This window comes from Podarcis cretensis (genome assembly GCF_951804945.1).
Source record: "Podarcis cretensis genome assembly, chromosome: 17".
NCBI classification, from domain to species: domain Eukaryota; kingdom Metazoa; phylum Chordata; class Lepidosauria; order Squamata; family Lacertidae; genus Podarcis; species Podarcis cretensis.
The window spans coordinates 31,443,653-31,461,106 of NC_137187.1; the positions used below are offsets into that span (position 1 = coordinate 31,443,653).

General features: G+C 45.8%; 1 protein-coding gene across 5 annotated transcripts in view; it reads right to left on the reverse strand.

The window, feature by feature from the left end:
* Window positions 1-843: 843 nt before the first annotated feature.
* Window positions 844-17,454, reverse strand: part of PHC1 (polyhomeotic homolog 1) — a 30,142-nt gene continuing 13,531 nt past the window's right edge. Inside the window, exons 4-15 of one of the 5 annotated variants that reach the window (XM_079959212.1) lie at window positions 16,098-16,175; window positions 14,977-15,126; window positions 13,944-14,099; window positions 12,195-12,696; window positions 10,586-11,370; window positions 9,504-9,666; window positions 8,750-8,958; window positions 8,409-8,523; window positions 7,806-7,914; window positions 5,762-5,909; window positions 3,240-3,471; window positions 844-2,624 (exon numbers count right to left, since the gene is read on the reverse strand). In XM_079959212.1, coding sequence (XP_079815338.1) covers window positions 2,470-2,624; window positions 3,240-3,471; window positions 5,762-5,909; window positions 7,806-7,914; window positions 8,409-8,523; window positions 8,750-8,958; window positions 9,504-9,666; window positions 10,586-11,370; window positions 12,195-12,696; window positions 13,944-14,099; window positions 14,977-15,126; window positions 16,098-16,175 — 2,802 coding nt within the window. In that variant the 3' untranslated portion in view covers window positions 844-2,469. The remainder of the gene's footprint in view (window positions 2,625-3,239; window positions 3,472-5,761; window positions 5,910-7,805; window positions 7,915-8,408; window positions 8,524-8,749; window positions 8,959-9,503; window positions 9,667-10,585; window positions 11,371-12,194; window positions 12,697-13,943; window positions 14,100-14,976; window positions 15,127-16,097; window positions 16,176-17,454) is intronic. The other 4 variants (XM_079959208.1, XM_079959209.1, XM_079959211.1 and 1 more) reach the window with 4 other exon arrangements.

The window sequence follows — 17,454 nt, forward strand, 5'->3', positions numbered from 1 at the left end:
CTTTTTGCTTAGTGCTATAGCATTATTTAAGCTATTCTTGTAGTTAAGAAGTATGAACCAGCACACACAATGAGATGGCTGCTGCTTCCCCCGCCCTTCCTATAATAGCTATTATAATCGCTTCAATTCACACTAAAATAGTGATCACTTTTAACCAATGGCAGAGGAAATCCGAGCACATTTGACTCTCCAGAGTACTCGAGAGATTCTATACTCCTTGTGGTTAAAAGCTCTCATTTGTTAGTGATATTAAACTTTGTGTTCAGATTTGGGTCAGTTTAGAAAACAAGCACTTGGCCGTATTGGGACCCCTAGTTAAGACCACCAAGCCACACACACCAGCCTGGATCTAACATCACGGAGTCTTAAAACCCAAGCACAGTACTTTACAAGACCCAACAATGCTTTTCAGGTTGATTTCAAACCTTGTGGGCAAAAACTGCTTGCTTGATGTCACTGACATCAAATAATAGGTGGACAATCCATGTCAAACTTGAGGCCCGAGGTGGGGAAGATAGTCTGGTGCTATGGAAGGAAATTTGATTCAGCCAACAGCCCAGAAAGCTAAGGCATGAATCTCAGCTGGTAGGCATGAAGTAATACTGCCAAAACTCTGGTTCCCTCTAGTGGGCTTTAAAAGGCCTTTTGAGTTGTGAAAATACTACATACCCTAACATTCAAAAAGTTTTAAAATGACATTTTGGCAGATAGAACTTATTAAACACTATTTCTACTAAGCAGAAGTAAATATGCTTAAGCTGAGCTTTATGCTAAGATATTAAGCACACTTAGGTTTGCAACAGAAATGAGTAAACTATAGAAATATATGGAAATCTCTACAAATGATTGCAAGGTAGGTTTAATTGTTTTAAACTACTATACTCCAAGAAATATTGCTAAATCTTGTTCAGTGTTCCAGAACTGTAGCAGAGGACATACAGTTTCAATCTCAGATTTGAAGTTAACACAGTTAACAAATTTCAGTATCCTTAACTGCAAGCTACAGTGACAAGTATCACACCTAGCTTTATAAGTACAAGTAAAGCTTTCTCCATAGCTCCCCTGCTCAGTACATGTCCCCCTCCTCAAATTACACTGCTTTAAAAAACTGTTAAAAACAGTTGTTGGAAAAAGGAATGGAAAAACACATCCTTGACCAAAAGCCATGGCTATCATCCAGCAGATACTGTAAACTGCCCTAAACCTATTACTGGAAGAGTCATACTTCAAAAGGGGTAATGATTAGTACTAGATATCACCACTGGTTGGAACAAGCCCGAAATATGCAAGCACAGAACAGTGGAAACACCTGCCCTAGTATAAACTCTCAGACACAACATAAAATTTGAAAGGTACAGACTTTGAGACAGACATACAGCTTACATCAAAACTAAGATTTTGAACATGCTCTGTATGAATTGTAACAAATCCCTTTTGTAGCTAAAAGCAAAGCTGTACCCTACTTTTGAATGATTTAACATGAACAGCAACAAAGCTTGCCTTCATTTAAACCTGCCATACATCTCTCCAAGTGAAACTTGCACTGGTGTGTATCAGGAAAGTCGGGGAGGGAAAAAAAATCAGGCCACGAGAGGACCGGCAACTTAATTTTTGAAGCATTCTTTTTACTGAAGAGAATATTTGTATAATAAACAAAAATAAACAGGCTTCTGACAGGAGATACAAACCTGCTAGAAGCAGCTTTGTCCCATATGCTCTCAGGGGGAGGGCAAGATACAAAACTAGTAAAAGAAAAAATTCAAAAGCAAGATAGAAACAAATGGTGCTTCGGTACAATTGGATTCTCCTTTGGATATTGAATGGCATCTTTCAACTCCACAAGACATGTAGAATTAAAGTTTTTTCTTTAAAAAAATCCCTCGATATCATAGAAGTGCTCATGTTGTCTTGGCAAGGGTCCTATTTAGGCATGAACAAGCTCCAATCCTTAAGTGATCCAGAACACTTTCCAGTGTTCTGTATGGGGTCAGTTTGCTACTTAATTCCACGTGACGCTATGAACTGAGAAAGGCGTCACTTAAAGGGCCTTCCAACTTCCCCTCCCTCCCCCTCATCAAAAGAACCCATTCCCAAACTTCAGCACTAACTGGTTCCCTGGAAAAATGAATCTGTGTAGGAGGGGAAAAGACCGCATGGGAAGGAAAATGAGAAAACAAAAGCAACTCTAATTCTGAGAAGAGGAAGGGTCCTTCTCAGCCCTTCCTCTGAGAAGCCTCACCAGAGAACTCTCATCATCCTTGCTGTATTGCCACCAGAACGATTCAGAGGCTAATTTTCAGGCATCATGAGATACTCCTGAAGAGGTGTTTCAAGGCCTCCTGGGGAGATATACTTCCTCCATGTAGCACCAAGACTGGGTTTAAGAGAGGTCAGTTTCCCTCCATTCAGTGTTGAGAGCTTGAAATGGTCCCAGCGCGACGAGGGGAAGAACTCTGGCTTCTTGTGTTACTAGGTCTCTTTGAGGATGTTGATCTTGGCACAGATCTTGAGGGCAGGACCCAGCTTGATATTCATGGCACTCATGAGGTGCTCTTCCTTCAGTAGGAGCAAAGCCTGACCGTCAATCTCCTGTGACCGAAACTCCTCCGCAATCTCCTGGCAGCCTATAGGATTCAAGAAGCAAAAAACCAAAACACCTTGTGAGATGTCAAAGAGGCAAGCAGTTGATGTCATTTTGAAGAACAGGATGTTTGTATCAAATCCCTTAGCAATCTCAACAATTCTCACAACAGGTCTGAGGTGAGTGAGCGAAAGAATAAAGGCTTGCTGAAGGAAAGCTGGCTGAAATGGAATTTCCTAGGCTACAGCTCACATTTTCAGTGATTATGCTGTTAACATACAGATAAGTCATCTATCGTCATGACCTTCATAATTCCTGGAGAACACAGAAAGGTGTTCATAGTACAGTGGTACCCTGGAAGTCAAATGGAATCTGTTTGGGAAGTGCATTTCACTTCCAAAACGTTCAGAAACCAAAACACAGCTTCTGATTGGCTGCAGGAAGCTCCTGTAGCCAATTGGAAGCCGCACAGGACATTTGGCTTCCGAAAATTGTTCAAAAACTGGAACACTCCCTTCAGAGTTTTGATCATTCAGGAGCTAAGGTGTTCGGGATCCAAGGTATGACTGTATATTACCGTTCCACAGACTGAAACCTCAGTTATACCCAAGCAACTTGTCGTCTAATCTCACTCCTCTTCTGGTGGTGTCAAACTCACCTTGCAGAGATGCAATGAACTCATACACTTCCTCTACACTCCAGCGGCTGGGGTTGCTGGAGAGGAAGACCGGGTTGATGCCATGGAGGTCAGGGGTAGGCTGAGACATGTTGGAGCTGGCAAGGTCTCGCTCTCCATGACTAGCCCTCACTGAAAGGGGTCCAGGAGATGTTGGGGACAATGCTTCATCATAACTGGAGTTATCAGATCCTCTACTAGAGTCTTCTTGGCCCTGAAAGATGCAAGCACCAGAAATAAAACAAGAGGGGGAAATCCTTAGGTTGGGGGTAGTCATTGAAAAAATGTAAGATGATGCACAAGACCTGGGTTCCTACACAGTCCCTTTACTGCTTTAGTTGTTGCCTAGCAAGTATCTTGGGAGCAGTTGCACTGCAAGTAGACTGTCAGAGAAACAGTGACTGCATGACTGGACACTCTTAATTGATCATGGTAATGAACGTGGGGAGAAGCCATCAAGTACATACTGGGCCCAAGCTACTAAATATTCTAGAGCTCAATACCTGTTAACTGTTAGCTTCATCTCACAGATTGAAGATGTACATACTCTGGTACACTGAACAAGATTTGGCAATACTGACCATTTACCTGGCTTCTGTGCTCTTCTGTGCTCTTCTGTCCCTCCTTTTTCATAAGGATGGCATGTCCATTGTGTCTTGTTTCTAATAAGACATCTTTGAGAGTATCCAGATAGTATTATCACCAGGGATTAAAGGTCTCATCTGATGTACGGAAAATGCAATATCCTATGTCTGAGCATACACCAGACATAGGATATTAATTTTTTCTTACGTCAGATCACACCTTTAATCAGATTTGACATATTGTTTGGATACTCTCAGAGATGATTGATTAGAAACAAAACACAAGGGACAGAACAGCACAAATCTGGGTTAACTCAGGCCAGCCTCTCCAGGTTGGACTACTGTTCTAAAATCAGCTCAACCTACTTATTCTTATACAGCCCCTACCCATATTCCCATGAACGAACAGCACAATCTTAGTTTACAAGAAGGAGCAGGACAGGCACCTGCCAATAGGTAGATTCTTCTTGCTTATTCAGTAGTTATCTAGAAGAAGTGCTGAGAACATGTATGAACTGAGGGAGCAGAGACCAAGTCCAGTAAGAATCCATTTTAAGAGTCCACAGAAAATTGCCATCCTCCTAGTAAGCACAGAGGAGAAAGGTGTGTAAAGATATAAGCAGGGGACCACCCCATTTGTTTTGCAAGGAGATAGTTGTTGCTATGCAACTTCCCTGGATCTTTTACTGGAATAAGGATTCATTATAAGCGTACAATCCACCTCAAAGGGTATGTCTTAGAAGGAAAAAAAAGGATTCCTAACATGAAGAAGAATCTTTATTATGGCCATAGGCCAGCATAAAAACGTGTTCGTGTTCCTCATTTACTAAGGGATAGAAACAAAAACACCTGGCCTTGATCTCTGACCCAAGGATGTGTGTAAGGTAGAAATCAGTAGTCTCTAAGCAGAAAGAGTGGGCATCAGAGGAGCTTATCCAGAAGATCCCACCTGACCTCTAGTGGTGGCATTAGAGAACAGCAGTTAACTTATTATGAATTAAGTAACAAATGTGCACTCTTCTCCACTGAAGTACAAGATTCTCTTCACCAAAGTCTAGTAACTTAGAGTTTCCACCTGTTTGGGAATTTTTCTCATGGTGGAGTGCATATAAACCCAAGTGTGCCATAAGGCAAAGCTGGCCAGACTTAATCCGGGTTTTAAGTCTCCAGTTTCGGGTTTTTAAATAGAAGATTTCGCTTGGCTTTAATATTGGAACTTACGCCACTGACAGACAACTGTGTAACAGTCAGGATGGCATACGATGCAAAGGCAATATTTTCTAGCCCTTATTTGAGTTGAGAGTCTGTGGTCAACACGACTGGAGACACGTCTTGTGTAATTTGTGGGTCGGTAGCTCCTTTCTGTCATGCATTCCCTAATAATTAATCCCCATTCAACAAACATAACCACACCAGAGACAAGCACAGCCACTTGGGCATCTAGTGTAGGAGCTTATAGAGGACCATACATTCCTTCAGCAAGTTAAAGGTGTGTTTTTACTCCAGTTCTGGAGGCTCGAAGATTAGGCCACTGTTCTCTCAAAGGAGCCTCAAAAGCGTCAAAGAAGGCAAGAATCTAATCTCTATCTTTTGGAAATATTTCCCTATTTCCCCTAGGCTTTAGCCAGGTTCTGTGGGGTCTTAAGTACAATTCCAGTACTTCAACGGCCTTAGCAAATATTGCCCTCATCTCCTTTTGAACTATTTTATTGATGGCTTTACTGTAATTGATGTTTCTTTTATTCTTGTTTTTACAGTGCTGTATGCTGTTATTTATATAAGAACGGCAGGGTATAAATATTTTAAGCAACAGACTTAAAAGACCCCCAGTCCCTGCCAGATAAACCCTCACAGCACCAGAGCAGGTGAAACTCTGCTGTCCTAGGCAAGGAGGAATGAGGGATGGAAGTATACCCTTACCCGGTGACGCTTGCCCTGTATCTTGGCTCGGGCAATCTCTGAGCTGCTGCGCCGAGGCCCCCGTCGTCGTCGGGCATAGTTCGCTTCCTGGAGCTCCTTCATTTTTTTCCTTTGAAGCCGAAGTTGGTGACTGCAGCCCACATTGTACCTGGCACAAGAAAGAAGGAAGAATAAATGAAGCAAGGCTCATTTGAGAATTCCTCTGCAAGCTGAAAATTCTAACGTGCTAGTCCTTTTCCAGCAAAACAGTTTTGAGTATGGGAGTGCTCAAGCCCTACATGAAGAGTCGTTTCTACATAAGCCATTTAACCAGGCTTATTGAGATCTTTCCATCAGGAGGTAGAAGCAACATACAGCCTCTAAATTATTACCCTCTAAATCTGGGCTTGAGGAATCCAATGGGAAAGGCAACCCTAATACCCAGGGTAACACTGTCTGTACAGGTTTAACCTCAACTTTCAGACTTGCTTTCCAGGGAAATAATTCATTATAAAGGTGCCTGAAACATTCTAGGTGCTATTCAGAAAGGGTACTTATTGAAAGGGATGCGGGTGGCGCTGTGGGTTAAACCGCAGAGCCTAGGACTTGCTGATCAGAAGGTTGGCGGTTAGAATCTCCACGACGGGGTGAGCTCCCGTTGCTTGGTCGCTGCTCCTGCCAACCTAGCAGTTTGAAATCACGTCAAAGTGCAAGTAGATAAATAGGTACCGCTCCAGCGGGAAGGTAAACGGTGTTTCCGTGTGCTGCTCTAGTTCACCAGAAGCGGCTTAGTCATGCTGGCCACATGACCCGGAAGCTGTACGCCGGCTCCCTCGGCCAATAAAGCGAGATGAGCACCGTAACTCCAGAGTCGGCCACGACTGGACCTAATGGTCAGGGGTCCCTTTACCTTTCTTATTGAAAAAGTACTTTCTCTTGAGCAGGTAGAAGGAGGCATCCATCCACTAATGGGATAAGTCCCCAGGGGGCTGGGAGAGGCAAGGAACCACATGACTACTTTTGTATAATGTCCCTCCTGTCCAATTAGTGGAGTGATCCTAGGAGATGAAGACTTCCTTCTAACAGAGGAGAAGAATTAAGAGCAATATATGGTGGCCTTAGGGACGCGGGTGGCACTGTGGGTAAAACCTCAGCACCTAGGGCTTGCCAATCGCATGGTCGGCGGTTCGAATCCCCGCGGCGGGGTGAGCTCCCGTCTTTTGGTCCCAGCTCCTGCCCACCTAGCAGTTCGAAAGCACCCTCAAGTGCAAGTAGATAAATAGGTACCGCTTTATAGCGGGAAGGTAAACGGCGTTTCCGTGTGCTGTGCTGGTGCCGGCTCACCAGAGCAGCTTTGTCACGCTGGCCACGTGACCCGGAAGTGTCTCCGGACAGCGCTGGCCCCCCGGCCTCTTAAGTGAGATGGGCACACAACCCTAGAGTCGGACACGACTGGCCCGTACGGGCAGGGGTACCTTTACCTTTACCTTTTTATGGTGGCCTTGGTGGCACAAAGTGCCTTCCATTAACTTTGGCTGGTGGCTCAACTGTAACCCTATCTGGACAGGGATAACCTTCAGTTGTTTATGCTATGGAAGCCTGTAGTTTAGGATACTTCAATGCTTTGCAAACGCAGCTGGTTCTGAAGATGTTTTGTAAAATACTTCTGGTGTAGAATTCGGTGGTGAGACCGGGACCAGAAGATCTGAAAATATTACATCGGTTCTGGCCCAACTGCAGTGGCTACTGATTAGTTTCCAGTCTCTATTCAAAGTGGTGGTTTTGACCTATAAAGCTTCAAGACCAGAGTAGCTCAACAAGTGCCTCGACCAGCCCAGGCTCTGCAGTGCATTGGGGTCCCTTCTACAAGTGCTCACTCAAAGGAGGTGCAGAGGGTAACCACATGACAACAAGCCTTTTCAGTGATTTTATCCTGATACTGGCCACTGACCACAATAAAATGACTTTGCAGGGGTGGCTCCCATCTGTGGAATGGTATCCCCAAGGAAACACACCTGTCTCCATCATTATCAAGTCTCAAGGAGGAGTTTCCAAGCGCCATTACCTCTTGGCACACGTTACAGAACAGAACCTTTTGGAACCACGAAATTGATTGGCTGGGCCGTATTTTCCGCAGAACTCGCATTTCAGCAGATTCCCTTTCTTGTCTTGCTCTGAGGAAGCAGGAGAAGCAGACACTTAATAGTAAAACAACTAGCTTCATTAACCAGCAACATCAGAATGCAAGCTTAAGATTGTCTGTTTGATAGCAAGCTATACTCTCTGTTGAAAGCCAAGTATGGGAGACTCCCCAGAGAGAAAGAACTGGAAACCCCATTAGCCATTAGATCTGCAAAGCTATGTGTAACAAAAGCACATCCCTTGTTCACCTATGCTTATTTTGAGAGTGTGAAGTGGTGCTCTTCCTTATTCCACAGATAAAATGGGTAGCGCTTCAGTATAAACCATGTGATCCAATACAGCACCTCCACTCCTTCTCCTTTCCCCTGGGCACCCTTTCAGGAAAGAGTAATTAAAGCTAAGCATTTGGCTTGGCTCTCAGTAACCTACGTGTTTGACAAAGGTGGAAAATGTGAACGTAGAACTTGAAAGACCCTTACCCCACCCTACTCCTTCTCATCGACTACAGTCCCTAGAGGGGACTCACCTGCAGCAACGCTTTCCCCTCCTGGGGAGTTGCTAGGCTGGTTATCGGTTTGCCTAGAGGGAACTCCTCCCTGAAGGGGCTTTTCAAATTCTTTTAGGAGCTGAGAGCAGCTCACCTGCATTCAAGACAGTCGAAGGGGGAAACCCGAGTCAGAAAGCAACTTTGTGCAAGAGTTTCGTTGTCTGATGCTAAGCATGCTTCAACTACAGGACTACTAGAATTTCTTTCCTGGCTTTAGCTAACATAAGCCAAGTTAGCAAACAGATCATGCTGGCAGTACAAAGAGAGAAAGAAGCAGAGAGCAGTCCCTGCCCTAGATACCCCAGGCTGAACCCTCTTACCGGAAAAGGCTCTGCCCCTTCCTGAATGACAAAGCCCTCTATGATGTGCGTAAGAATCTGAGGCTTGACAATGGCTTGCGGAGGTTTGGAATCTCCCGTCTGGCGTGACAACATGGCTAAGGTAGGCATAGGAGCAGCTGTAGGAGTGACAGAGCTGGAGTCACTTGGAGGTGCATTGGGGGAGGCACTGGGGAGGGACTCAGATTTCTCTGAAATAACAGAAGCAGCATTAACAAATTAGACCCATCTGAATTCTGTATGCAACTATGCAAATAATGTATTTGCAAATTATGTATTTGCATACATAAAAAAAATAGGCGGAATTGGTTTGGTTTGCGACATTTGTGGACTGCAAACGTTACTGTATCAGTATGGCTTGCGTAGGGCATGCAGAGCTGGGCAGAGAAAGCTGCAGATGTCCACTATGGCAGGACAGCTCCTGCTCATTGTCAACTTCAAGTCATGGATGCCAAACACACAAGATGATCACATGTTGACCAAAGGCATTCACAGGACTGCATTTGTGAGCCGTGTAAGGAAGAAAGTTAAGCCATAAAACAAGTCCTGATCCAAATCATTTCCCCCAAGATTCAGAAGCTTCACCTGTGGTTTATGTGTGTGTTTTCAAGTTATACTCCATCACCACGATTCCGCTCTGTGCACAGGGGCATTCTAGTCCATTTATACATTCCACCCTCAATCTGCCACCAGGCCTAACCACTTATCTACTCTTCAGGGAGCAGGCAGAACTTACCCTTGTTCCCTTCACTTCCAAGGCCCCCCTTATCTTCTGTGGCTTTGGGACTCTCTGCCACAGGAGACGACTTAGCAGGCAGGAGAGAAGGTGGTGCACTGGAGTCATCCCTCTCCTCTTCAGATTCTGCTTTGCGCTTGACTGCCGAAGTCTGTGGTTTGCTCTGTATGGGAAGATGGGAAGGGACATGCAGATCCAAGAGAAGGAAGGAAATAATTCTATCCCAGACACTAAATAGGCAGCGAAATGCTGCTAACCTCCATAGGCTGTATGCAAAGAGATGCAAGTGGAAATCACACCACAGGAATCTGCTTCTTCTTCACACTGCATTTCCTTGCACCCCCACCCCCAAAAGCCATTCCTGAAGGTCCATGCTGGAACAGCATGGTAATAGTTTTGAGAATTCAAGTGACTGAAGGCAGAAAATATGAAATGGAACTGCACCACAGTGGGTATGATCTACCAGGAAATTTTCCTACGATGCCTTCATTAAATTAAACAAGAGCTGCAATGTTGTTCGAGTGCAGTAACTTTGTGGATTGGGGGGAAAGGCCTGATAATAGATGGAACCACTGGGTGAGCTGCAAATTATGATCTCCCAAGAAGTGCCATGAGAAAACCCTCCCAATTGCTTTACCACCTTTGAAAGATCCCTATCCAGATGACAGCATTTCACAGCTCACCCACTGTCTTGTAAAAAAAGATTGGGAAATGCTACCTGGACACCACAGTCTACAGTCCATTCCTGGTAACCAAGGCTACTAGGGAGTCTGTGAAACAGGCAACATACAAATGCAGTCCACCAGTCACATAAAACAGCACACAAAAAGCTAAATAACCATCCTGTTTAGCTGCTTGCCTAGGTCACCAAATACAAGAGGACTGTAAAACAGCAAGCAAGCAGATCACCGACAAACATGGCAGATGGACCATATGCTTTGCAGGCCTGATTGTACATGGTAAAGGGAATGACTCTCAGTTACTGGATAGCTAGGCTATGTAATCTCCCAAAGCCACATGTGTGAGCAAGTGCGGATTTTGCCCCCTTCCAACATTCCTACTGTACTTGTGAGGTAACTTACAGGTAACTGGACAGGCTGCACGTAGTAGGCAGATGTTTGTGCCTGAGCCATGACGGGAGAGGAAACCGTATTCTTCACCTGGGTCGTGCCCTGGACCTGGGCCACGTTGACCCCCGAAGTGAGCAGTGGAGGAGCTTCTTGTAGAGGAGGAGGAGAACAAGTAGAAAAGGAGGCAGAAGAGGTCTGGGACAATGAGGATGCCGTGTGGGCCTGGGACACCGGCTGGACAACGGCTGGCAGGCCCCGGGGGGCCTGCACTGCTGTGTTCATCTGCGGAAGACCCAGAGCCTGAGCCTGGGCTGAACCTTGCTGGCGGCTGCCAACAACCTGCACTGGGATATGAGGCGGGGGCTGCTGGGATGCTGACATTTTGGCGGCCCCGAGCTGCGGAGACTTGAGAGGGGCTATGGGCGGCTTCGACTGAATGGGGACAGGCGTCTTAGTAGCTGCCTGGCAGAGGTTCTCCTGCTGGAGCTGCACCGGCTGAGGTTGTGACTGCAGCATGGGCTGGACGACAAGGGTCTGGGCTTGCTGTTGGCTCTGGAGGGGCGGGGCCTGCTGCTGAGCCTGCGCTGGCCCCTGCTGCTGCTGGGCCAGGGGTGGAGCTTGCTGCTGCTGCTGCGCCAGCTGGAGGTGTGTGGCAGTGTGCAAGAGCTGGGACTGGCGGTGCTGGAACTGCTGCTGGTGATGGATGGCAATTTGCTGCTGGATCACCACTTGCTTCTGGAGGTGGATCTGTTGTTGCTGCTGGATCAGCGAGTGAGGCTGGATTTGGGTATATGTGGCTGTAAAAAAACCCACAGTATTATGACACACCATCAGGGTGCACACCGCTTTATAAAGCAATTTAGGCAAAAGAGACCAACCCCAAGAAAACTGCAATCTTGGGCAAGGCCAGGCCACAAGGGTAGGAGGCGAGCAAAAGCAGTTGAATACACTTAAGAGTGGGGAGGTATGGTTGCTTAGTGGCAGAGTGCAGTCCCTGGCCCAAACTCTGGCATTTCCAGAAAAGAAACTAATGTAGTAGAGCTGAACAGGACCTCTGCCCAAGACCTTGCAGAGCTACTGCATGCATCACAAAAGTGGCACCTGCAGGCAGCCAAAGAGGTCTTCATTGACACTCACTCCTCTCCTTCTGCAACTGGATTTGATGGGGAAAGAAGAAAACAAAACAAAACTTTTTTTCAAAGCCAACTGGTGCCTAGGGGTTTGGGAGGAGGCACACCGTTGTGAGGCATGTGTGGTGCCCATGACAGTTTCTCTGGAAATATGCCCAGAAGCCCAAAAGGGCTGGCGTCCCCACCAATACAGACTAGAAGGACAAGCAGAAGGCAGCTTTATATGCTTCACATCTCAGTAATAAGCCATCAGCGCAAAATGAAGGAAGTGAGTGAGAGTACACTCTCCAGGGCACATCGACTCCAAGCCAACTGCCCAACAAGAAGCAAGCAATGGGCTAAAATAGATTGCAGCCAATCTGCCCTGAGCCATCCAGCAAGGGGCTGTACAATTGTGAAGATGGTGAGCCTGGTTAAGGGGTACATGGATGAAGGTATCAGTCAAGTCACTGGAAGGGTCACCAGTAAGGAAAGCATGAACTGTCACCTACCAGAACTGATCAAGGTCTGGCTTGGGGCTGGTGTCGCTGTCCTGGTCAAGTTCATGCCTACAGTCTGTTGACCATTACCATCTGCTTCAGCCTTCTTTGCTGCTGCATTTTCTCCTTCCGTCTGACTTCCCTGGCTCACAGTCACTGCCTGGGCAGCAGAAGCCACCGGTAAAGGCTGAACTACACCAGTACCCTTCCTCTGGCAGCTGCCCCCTGGGCCGGATGAGGCTGCTTGGCTTAGCCCGGAAGTAGTGTGGCTCCCCACTGAAGATGCCACAACCCCAGAGATGCCATTGCTTCCCGCTGCCCCTTGACTGAGATTAAGTGACTGGCCTACATTGCCAGAAGCGGCTTGAGTCACTGTCAAGGTCTGGCCAGCATGGGTGGCCTGGGGTAGTACTGAAGACTGGGAATTCCCAGATAAAACAGCCTTTGGAGCAGAAGCCTGGAGCTGTGCATTAGCTGCTGAGGTCTGCTGACTTCTGACAGCCAAATTCTGCACCTGGGAAAAAATGCAGAGAGAGAGATAGAAAAAGAAAAAGAGGGAGAGAGAGAAATAAATGACTCATTAGCTTCAGGTTACAAGAGGCAGGGACCCCTGGTATCTACTCTGGCTTAACCAGCAGTAAAAACTGACCATGCTGAACAGCTGTTAGGAAGCTCTTTTCACTTTTATTTTGGTGCTGCACCCTTTGTCTTGTACCCAAAAATAAGTGTCACAAGGTACTACAGGGAGTGAGGAATCAAGCTTTTTATTATTTTAAAGGGATCAATCCTTTAAAATCGCAGCTCGTTTCTTCCTCATTTTCAGTAAAATTAAAGATCTCATGGCACTTTCTGTAAGGAGCTTAAAGACAATCCATTTAACTCAACCCTGTGCAGTCACCCTCATTGTGTTGAAAGGCTGCTCCCTCAAACTGAACCTTGTATATTTGTTTTATGGTTCTCTTTTGTAAGCTATCTTGAAAATCTAGATTTAAATACACATTTTCAAATAAATAAATAAAAATTAACAGAAAAGAAACTGAACCTTTTCTCTCTGCAACCCCTTGGTGCACAGCTTGGTGCACACTAGGGCCTAACATATATTATTGCCTGTGTTTGGATACACTTTCTCCTAATGCAGTTTTGGGATAAAAGATTACTTTTACCTAAAAACCACTAATTGAGATAGAAAATAGATGCAGAGAAGTTAGTTGCGAAATGTCTTTAAAGGCTCTAAGAAATGCTGGGGAGGAAGGAGGAGGAGGAGAAGAAGGCAAGATATGTAACAGGCGGCAAGCCACAGTCAAAGCCTAAGCAACACTGAAGGTCCACAGAGGTCATTTCTCCTGTCTTGTCAAATTAGTCGTTGGCCTCCCCTTCCCCCCACTTTACCTGGAAAAACCCTCATCATGCAGAAACAGACACCTCAGGTTTCTGGAGCCCCATCAAGTCTGATTGTTAAATCTGGAGTACTTGTCAAGCGGCAAACAGCACATGTTCTTCGCATCAGGACGAGAATACAAGGGCATAACCAATCAATGGGGGGATAACCAATCAATGCAAAAAGTGCAGCTGACTAGCTAGCTTCAGTCATCTGCAAGCATGAACCCAGGTTTTGAGAACCGGAAGGCCACTGGCTGAAGTGTGCAGGGACTGAGTGGAATGGGGATGTTCTTCTCATGGGATGTTTGAGCCAGAGGGACACACCCGAGACTGGGGCAGGCCAGGCTGGTCATGGGAACCCCAGAAGAGGGTGTCACTGACCTGGTCTGTGTCTGTGTGGACCCCAGGAGAATGAGTGGGTGGTGCCTCCTGCTGAACAGCAGCCACGGCCCCGTTAGGCATCAGGATGAGCTGGGAGGTAAGAGGTACATTGCGGCCCAAGGTCCGGTTCACCTGCAACAGGTTCCCCAGCTGCGGCTGTTGAGGGAGGGTTAGGTGGTGTGGAGATGGGAACAGCAGGAGGGAGAAAAAGGAGGAAAGAAAGCGAACCACAAGCAAATAGGTTATCACGGTGCATGGGGCCTAGGGTCTCCGATAAGACAGCCATTCTGTCTCAGCATTTTCCTCCATCATGGCCACTTTGCAGGCGGTGGAAAGCAGGTTTATTATTTCCAAAAGCCAAACCACCTCCATCTCTCCATACTGGGCCAGCAGCATAGGTTACCTATAGGTTTGTGTGGCAGATGTTAAGCGTGGAGTGAAGGGAATGAGGGACCCCTGCTAGCTTAGATCAACTGCAAAACTTTTCCCATACTGAAAAGCTGTAACCAAGATAACTAAATATAATCTGAGGCCAAACAGATCAAAAGGAGTTTGCTATTTCACAGATATGCAACCAAAGTCAAGGATGGAAATGTGAGGAGGGAAGAGTACAAAGAAGTGTGTTTCTCATTTAGCCTAATTAAGAAGATGGCTTTCCGGAAACTCTTTAAAGAACAGAAGAGAAAGCATTAAAAGTCAGGGTATTTAAAATGGATGAAATGGAGTCGTATTTCAGATGAGCACTTTATCAAGGCTGCTTTAAAAGAGATCTGTTTTGTAATGCATTACATAAAATCGTACCAAGTGCCATGGGGTCTTTAAGATTCATGGAAAATAAAACTGCAAATGACACTAAATATCCTCTGTCCCTGTAGTACATCTGCTGAATTGAGAATCAACCAACTGTTCAAGGGAACAGAGATTGCTAACTTTTGTCTGAGCACAAAATAGCAGACTGTATGAAAGCTGGAGATTCATCAGGGGGCTGCGAGGTATTTATGATGGGTGAAAGCAACACATGTACAACTCTTACCCGAAGGTACATCTGAGCTTGTGACTGGTTAAGAGGTGGTGATGTGGTGTTACCAAGGAGCACCGATTGTGTCAAGGTGGTGGCACTAGGTGAACTCACACTCTGCGAACGGCTGATTAACTGTGCAGCTGATGTGGTAGCCAAATTAATCTGTAAAGTGAAAAGTTGGTGTGGAGGGAGGGGGTAGATGAAAAGTAATATTAACAGAATCTAAGCTAGAAACAATTTCAAAGAAAGTGTGGCTGAACTCCAGCAATACAACTGGAACAAGGCCCACCAGCCACTTTCGTGCTCCCCTCCCAAACTCACCTTGTTAAGAGCCCAGAAATTATCTGAAAGAAAAGTGTGTGGGGAACACAACCCACTCTTTTCAGCAGCCCTACCAGACTATGTGAAAAGGAGCAGGGGAGGGGAGGGGAGTGCAGCAGCTGCTCTCCAAAACCTCTTTGCTCAAATTATTCTCAGAACTTCAGCAACTGGAAGAACATAACAATGGACTTGCAAACAATGACCATTCGATTATGATTTCTGCACCAGAAGCACTAAATAAAAGCAGCATATGCAGTTTTATTATCAACAGGCGACAAGTGCTTGACACAGCCCTCTTCTGTAGATGCTAATGTTCCCCTTTTATTCAGTTATCATTAGGAAGGAATATCCCCTCTAGGGATGCTGCTCAGTCTTCTCACTTGCAAATAAGGAACTCCCATTCTCTTTTCCCACCCTGACTGACAATACTATCTACAGTCATACCTCATGTTACGTTTGCTGCCGGTTGCGCGTTTTCAGGTTGCGTCCTGCGGCGACCCAGAAGTACCGGAAAGGGTTACTTCCGGGTTACGCCACTCACGTATGCGCAGACGTGCAAAATGACATCACGCGCATGCACAGAAGCGGCGAATCACGACCCATGTGTGCGCAGACACAGGTTGTGTTCTTTTAAGGTTGCAAACAGGCCTCCGGAATGGCTCCCGTTTGCAACCAGAGGTACCACTGTACTCTCCTCCACCAATACTAGCAAACATTCTCTCAACATTGAAGTTACCCATCCAGAGCCAACTAATTCTCCAAGAAAACAGACATCGGATGCCCAATCATTTGAGGGCAAGTTAGCTGCTTACCGAAGCCTGTGTAGTAGCTGTCTGTTGAGAAGTGCTTGTGTTTGGAGAGCTTGCTTGTCGGCTCGCTGCAATTGTAGCCTGTAAGAAACATTATATATTCTTCCAAAACCAAGATTTAGCCAAGGGCCCCATTATTCCCATGTTTTCTGGTCCTCAAAAGGTAAAACACAACAAAATGGTCATTAACATCTGCCTCGTGTTTATTTCTCTAGTTTAGTTGAAATGCAGCCGCTATACCAGGGGTGGCTAACCTTTTCCTCGCTATATGTTGCTGGACTACAATTCCCATCATCTCTGGTTATTGCTCATATTGCCTGGAGCTTATGGGAATTGTACGGCAGCTGCAGGGCTAATGGTAAGCCACCTCGACCCTTCAATGTAATTAAACTTGCCCCTCCACAATGCTCCCCAACAAAGAGCAAAAGAAGTGAGGAATTAACCTATCATAAATACATACTCTCTCTTCAATCAGACAAATAACCAGATATCTTAATTCTGTTTAAGAACCAGTGTAGGCTGAAGCTACCATTTATTTAGATGATTTGAGCAAATCGTTGGTATTTCTAGATGTGAGGGAGTTGGGAGTAGAGTTTGTGATGTGCAAGACAAGACCTTTACTCTGCTATAAAAGCATTTTGAAAGCAATGTAGCCATTGCTAGGACAATGGCAGGTGCTGGGCAAGACCTTTTACATGGGCAGAAGGGAAGTATTTTCATCACAAGCTACAACCGACAGCTACACCTGCTCTGTCAGAATAGGCATTTATCAGACATAGAAGAAACACCTACTCAGGCTCACATCTACAACACTAAGTCAAGTTGTTTCAAAACCTGTCAGGGAACAGACTTAACATCCCTTTCCACACTGCACCTTCCTGCAGGATCTCTGCCAGCAAGAGCCATGCCACCAAATGTAAGGGGTGAAAGCGAAGTTTTGTCTTTAACTGCAACTGTGTCCCAGAACCAAGCTGGAGTGCTACAGCTTGTAGTGAACTAGCTGGTAGATAGAAAAGTTCAAAATGCATGTAAAATCGTATACAGGCAATGACCATTCTGTGCATGACCAAGGCACACATGACTACATGCACACACATCATTTTTGGCCCCAGAAGTGGGCAGGGCAGGCTTACATGCGCTCCGCCAACACATGGGATGACCCAGAATGTAATCCCCACGCAAATGGGGAGTTGCCTGTACTGGAAAACCTGTACCAATAAGCTCTTAAAGAGGCAAGAGTTAATAAGCATTTTTTTTTTCAGAGCAGAACAATTAGTGTCCACTAAGTCCATTGCTGTGAAAGTACAATGTTCTTTTCCCTTCCTTTGAGATCCCCTCTTTGGGCCCTATCCATCCAAAA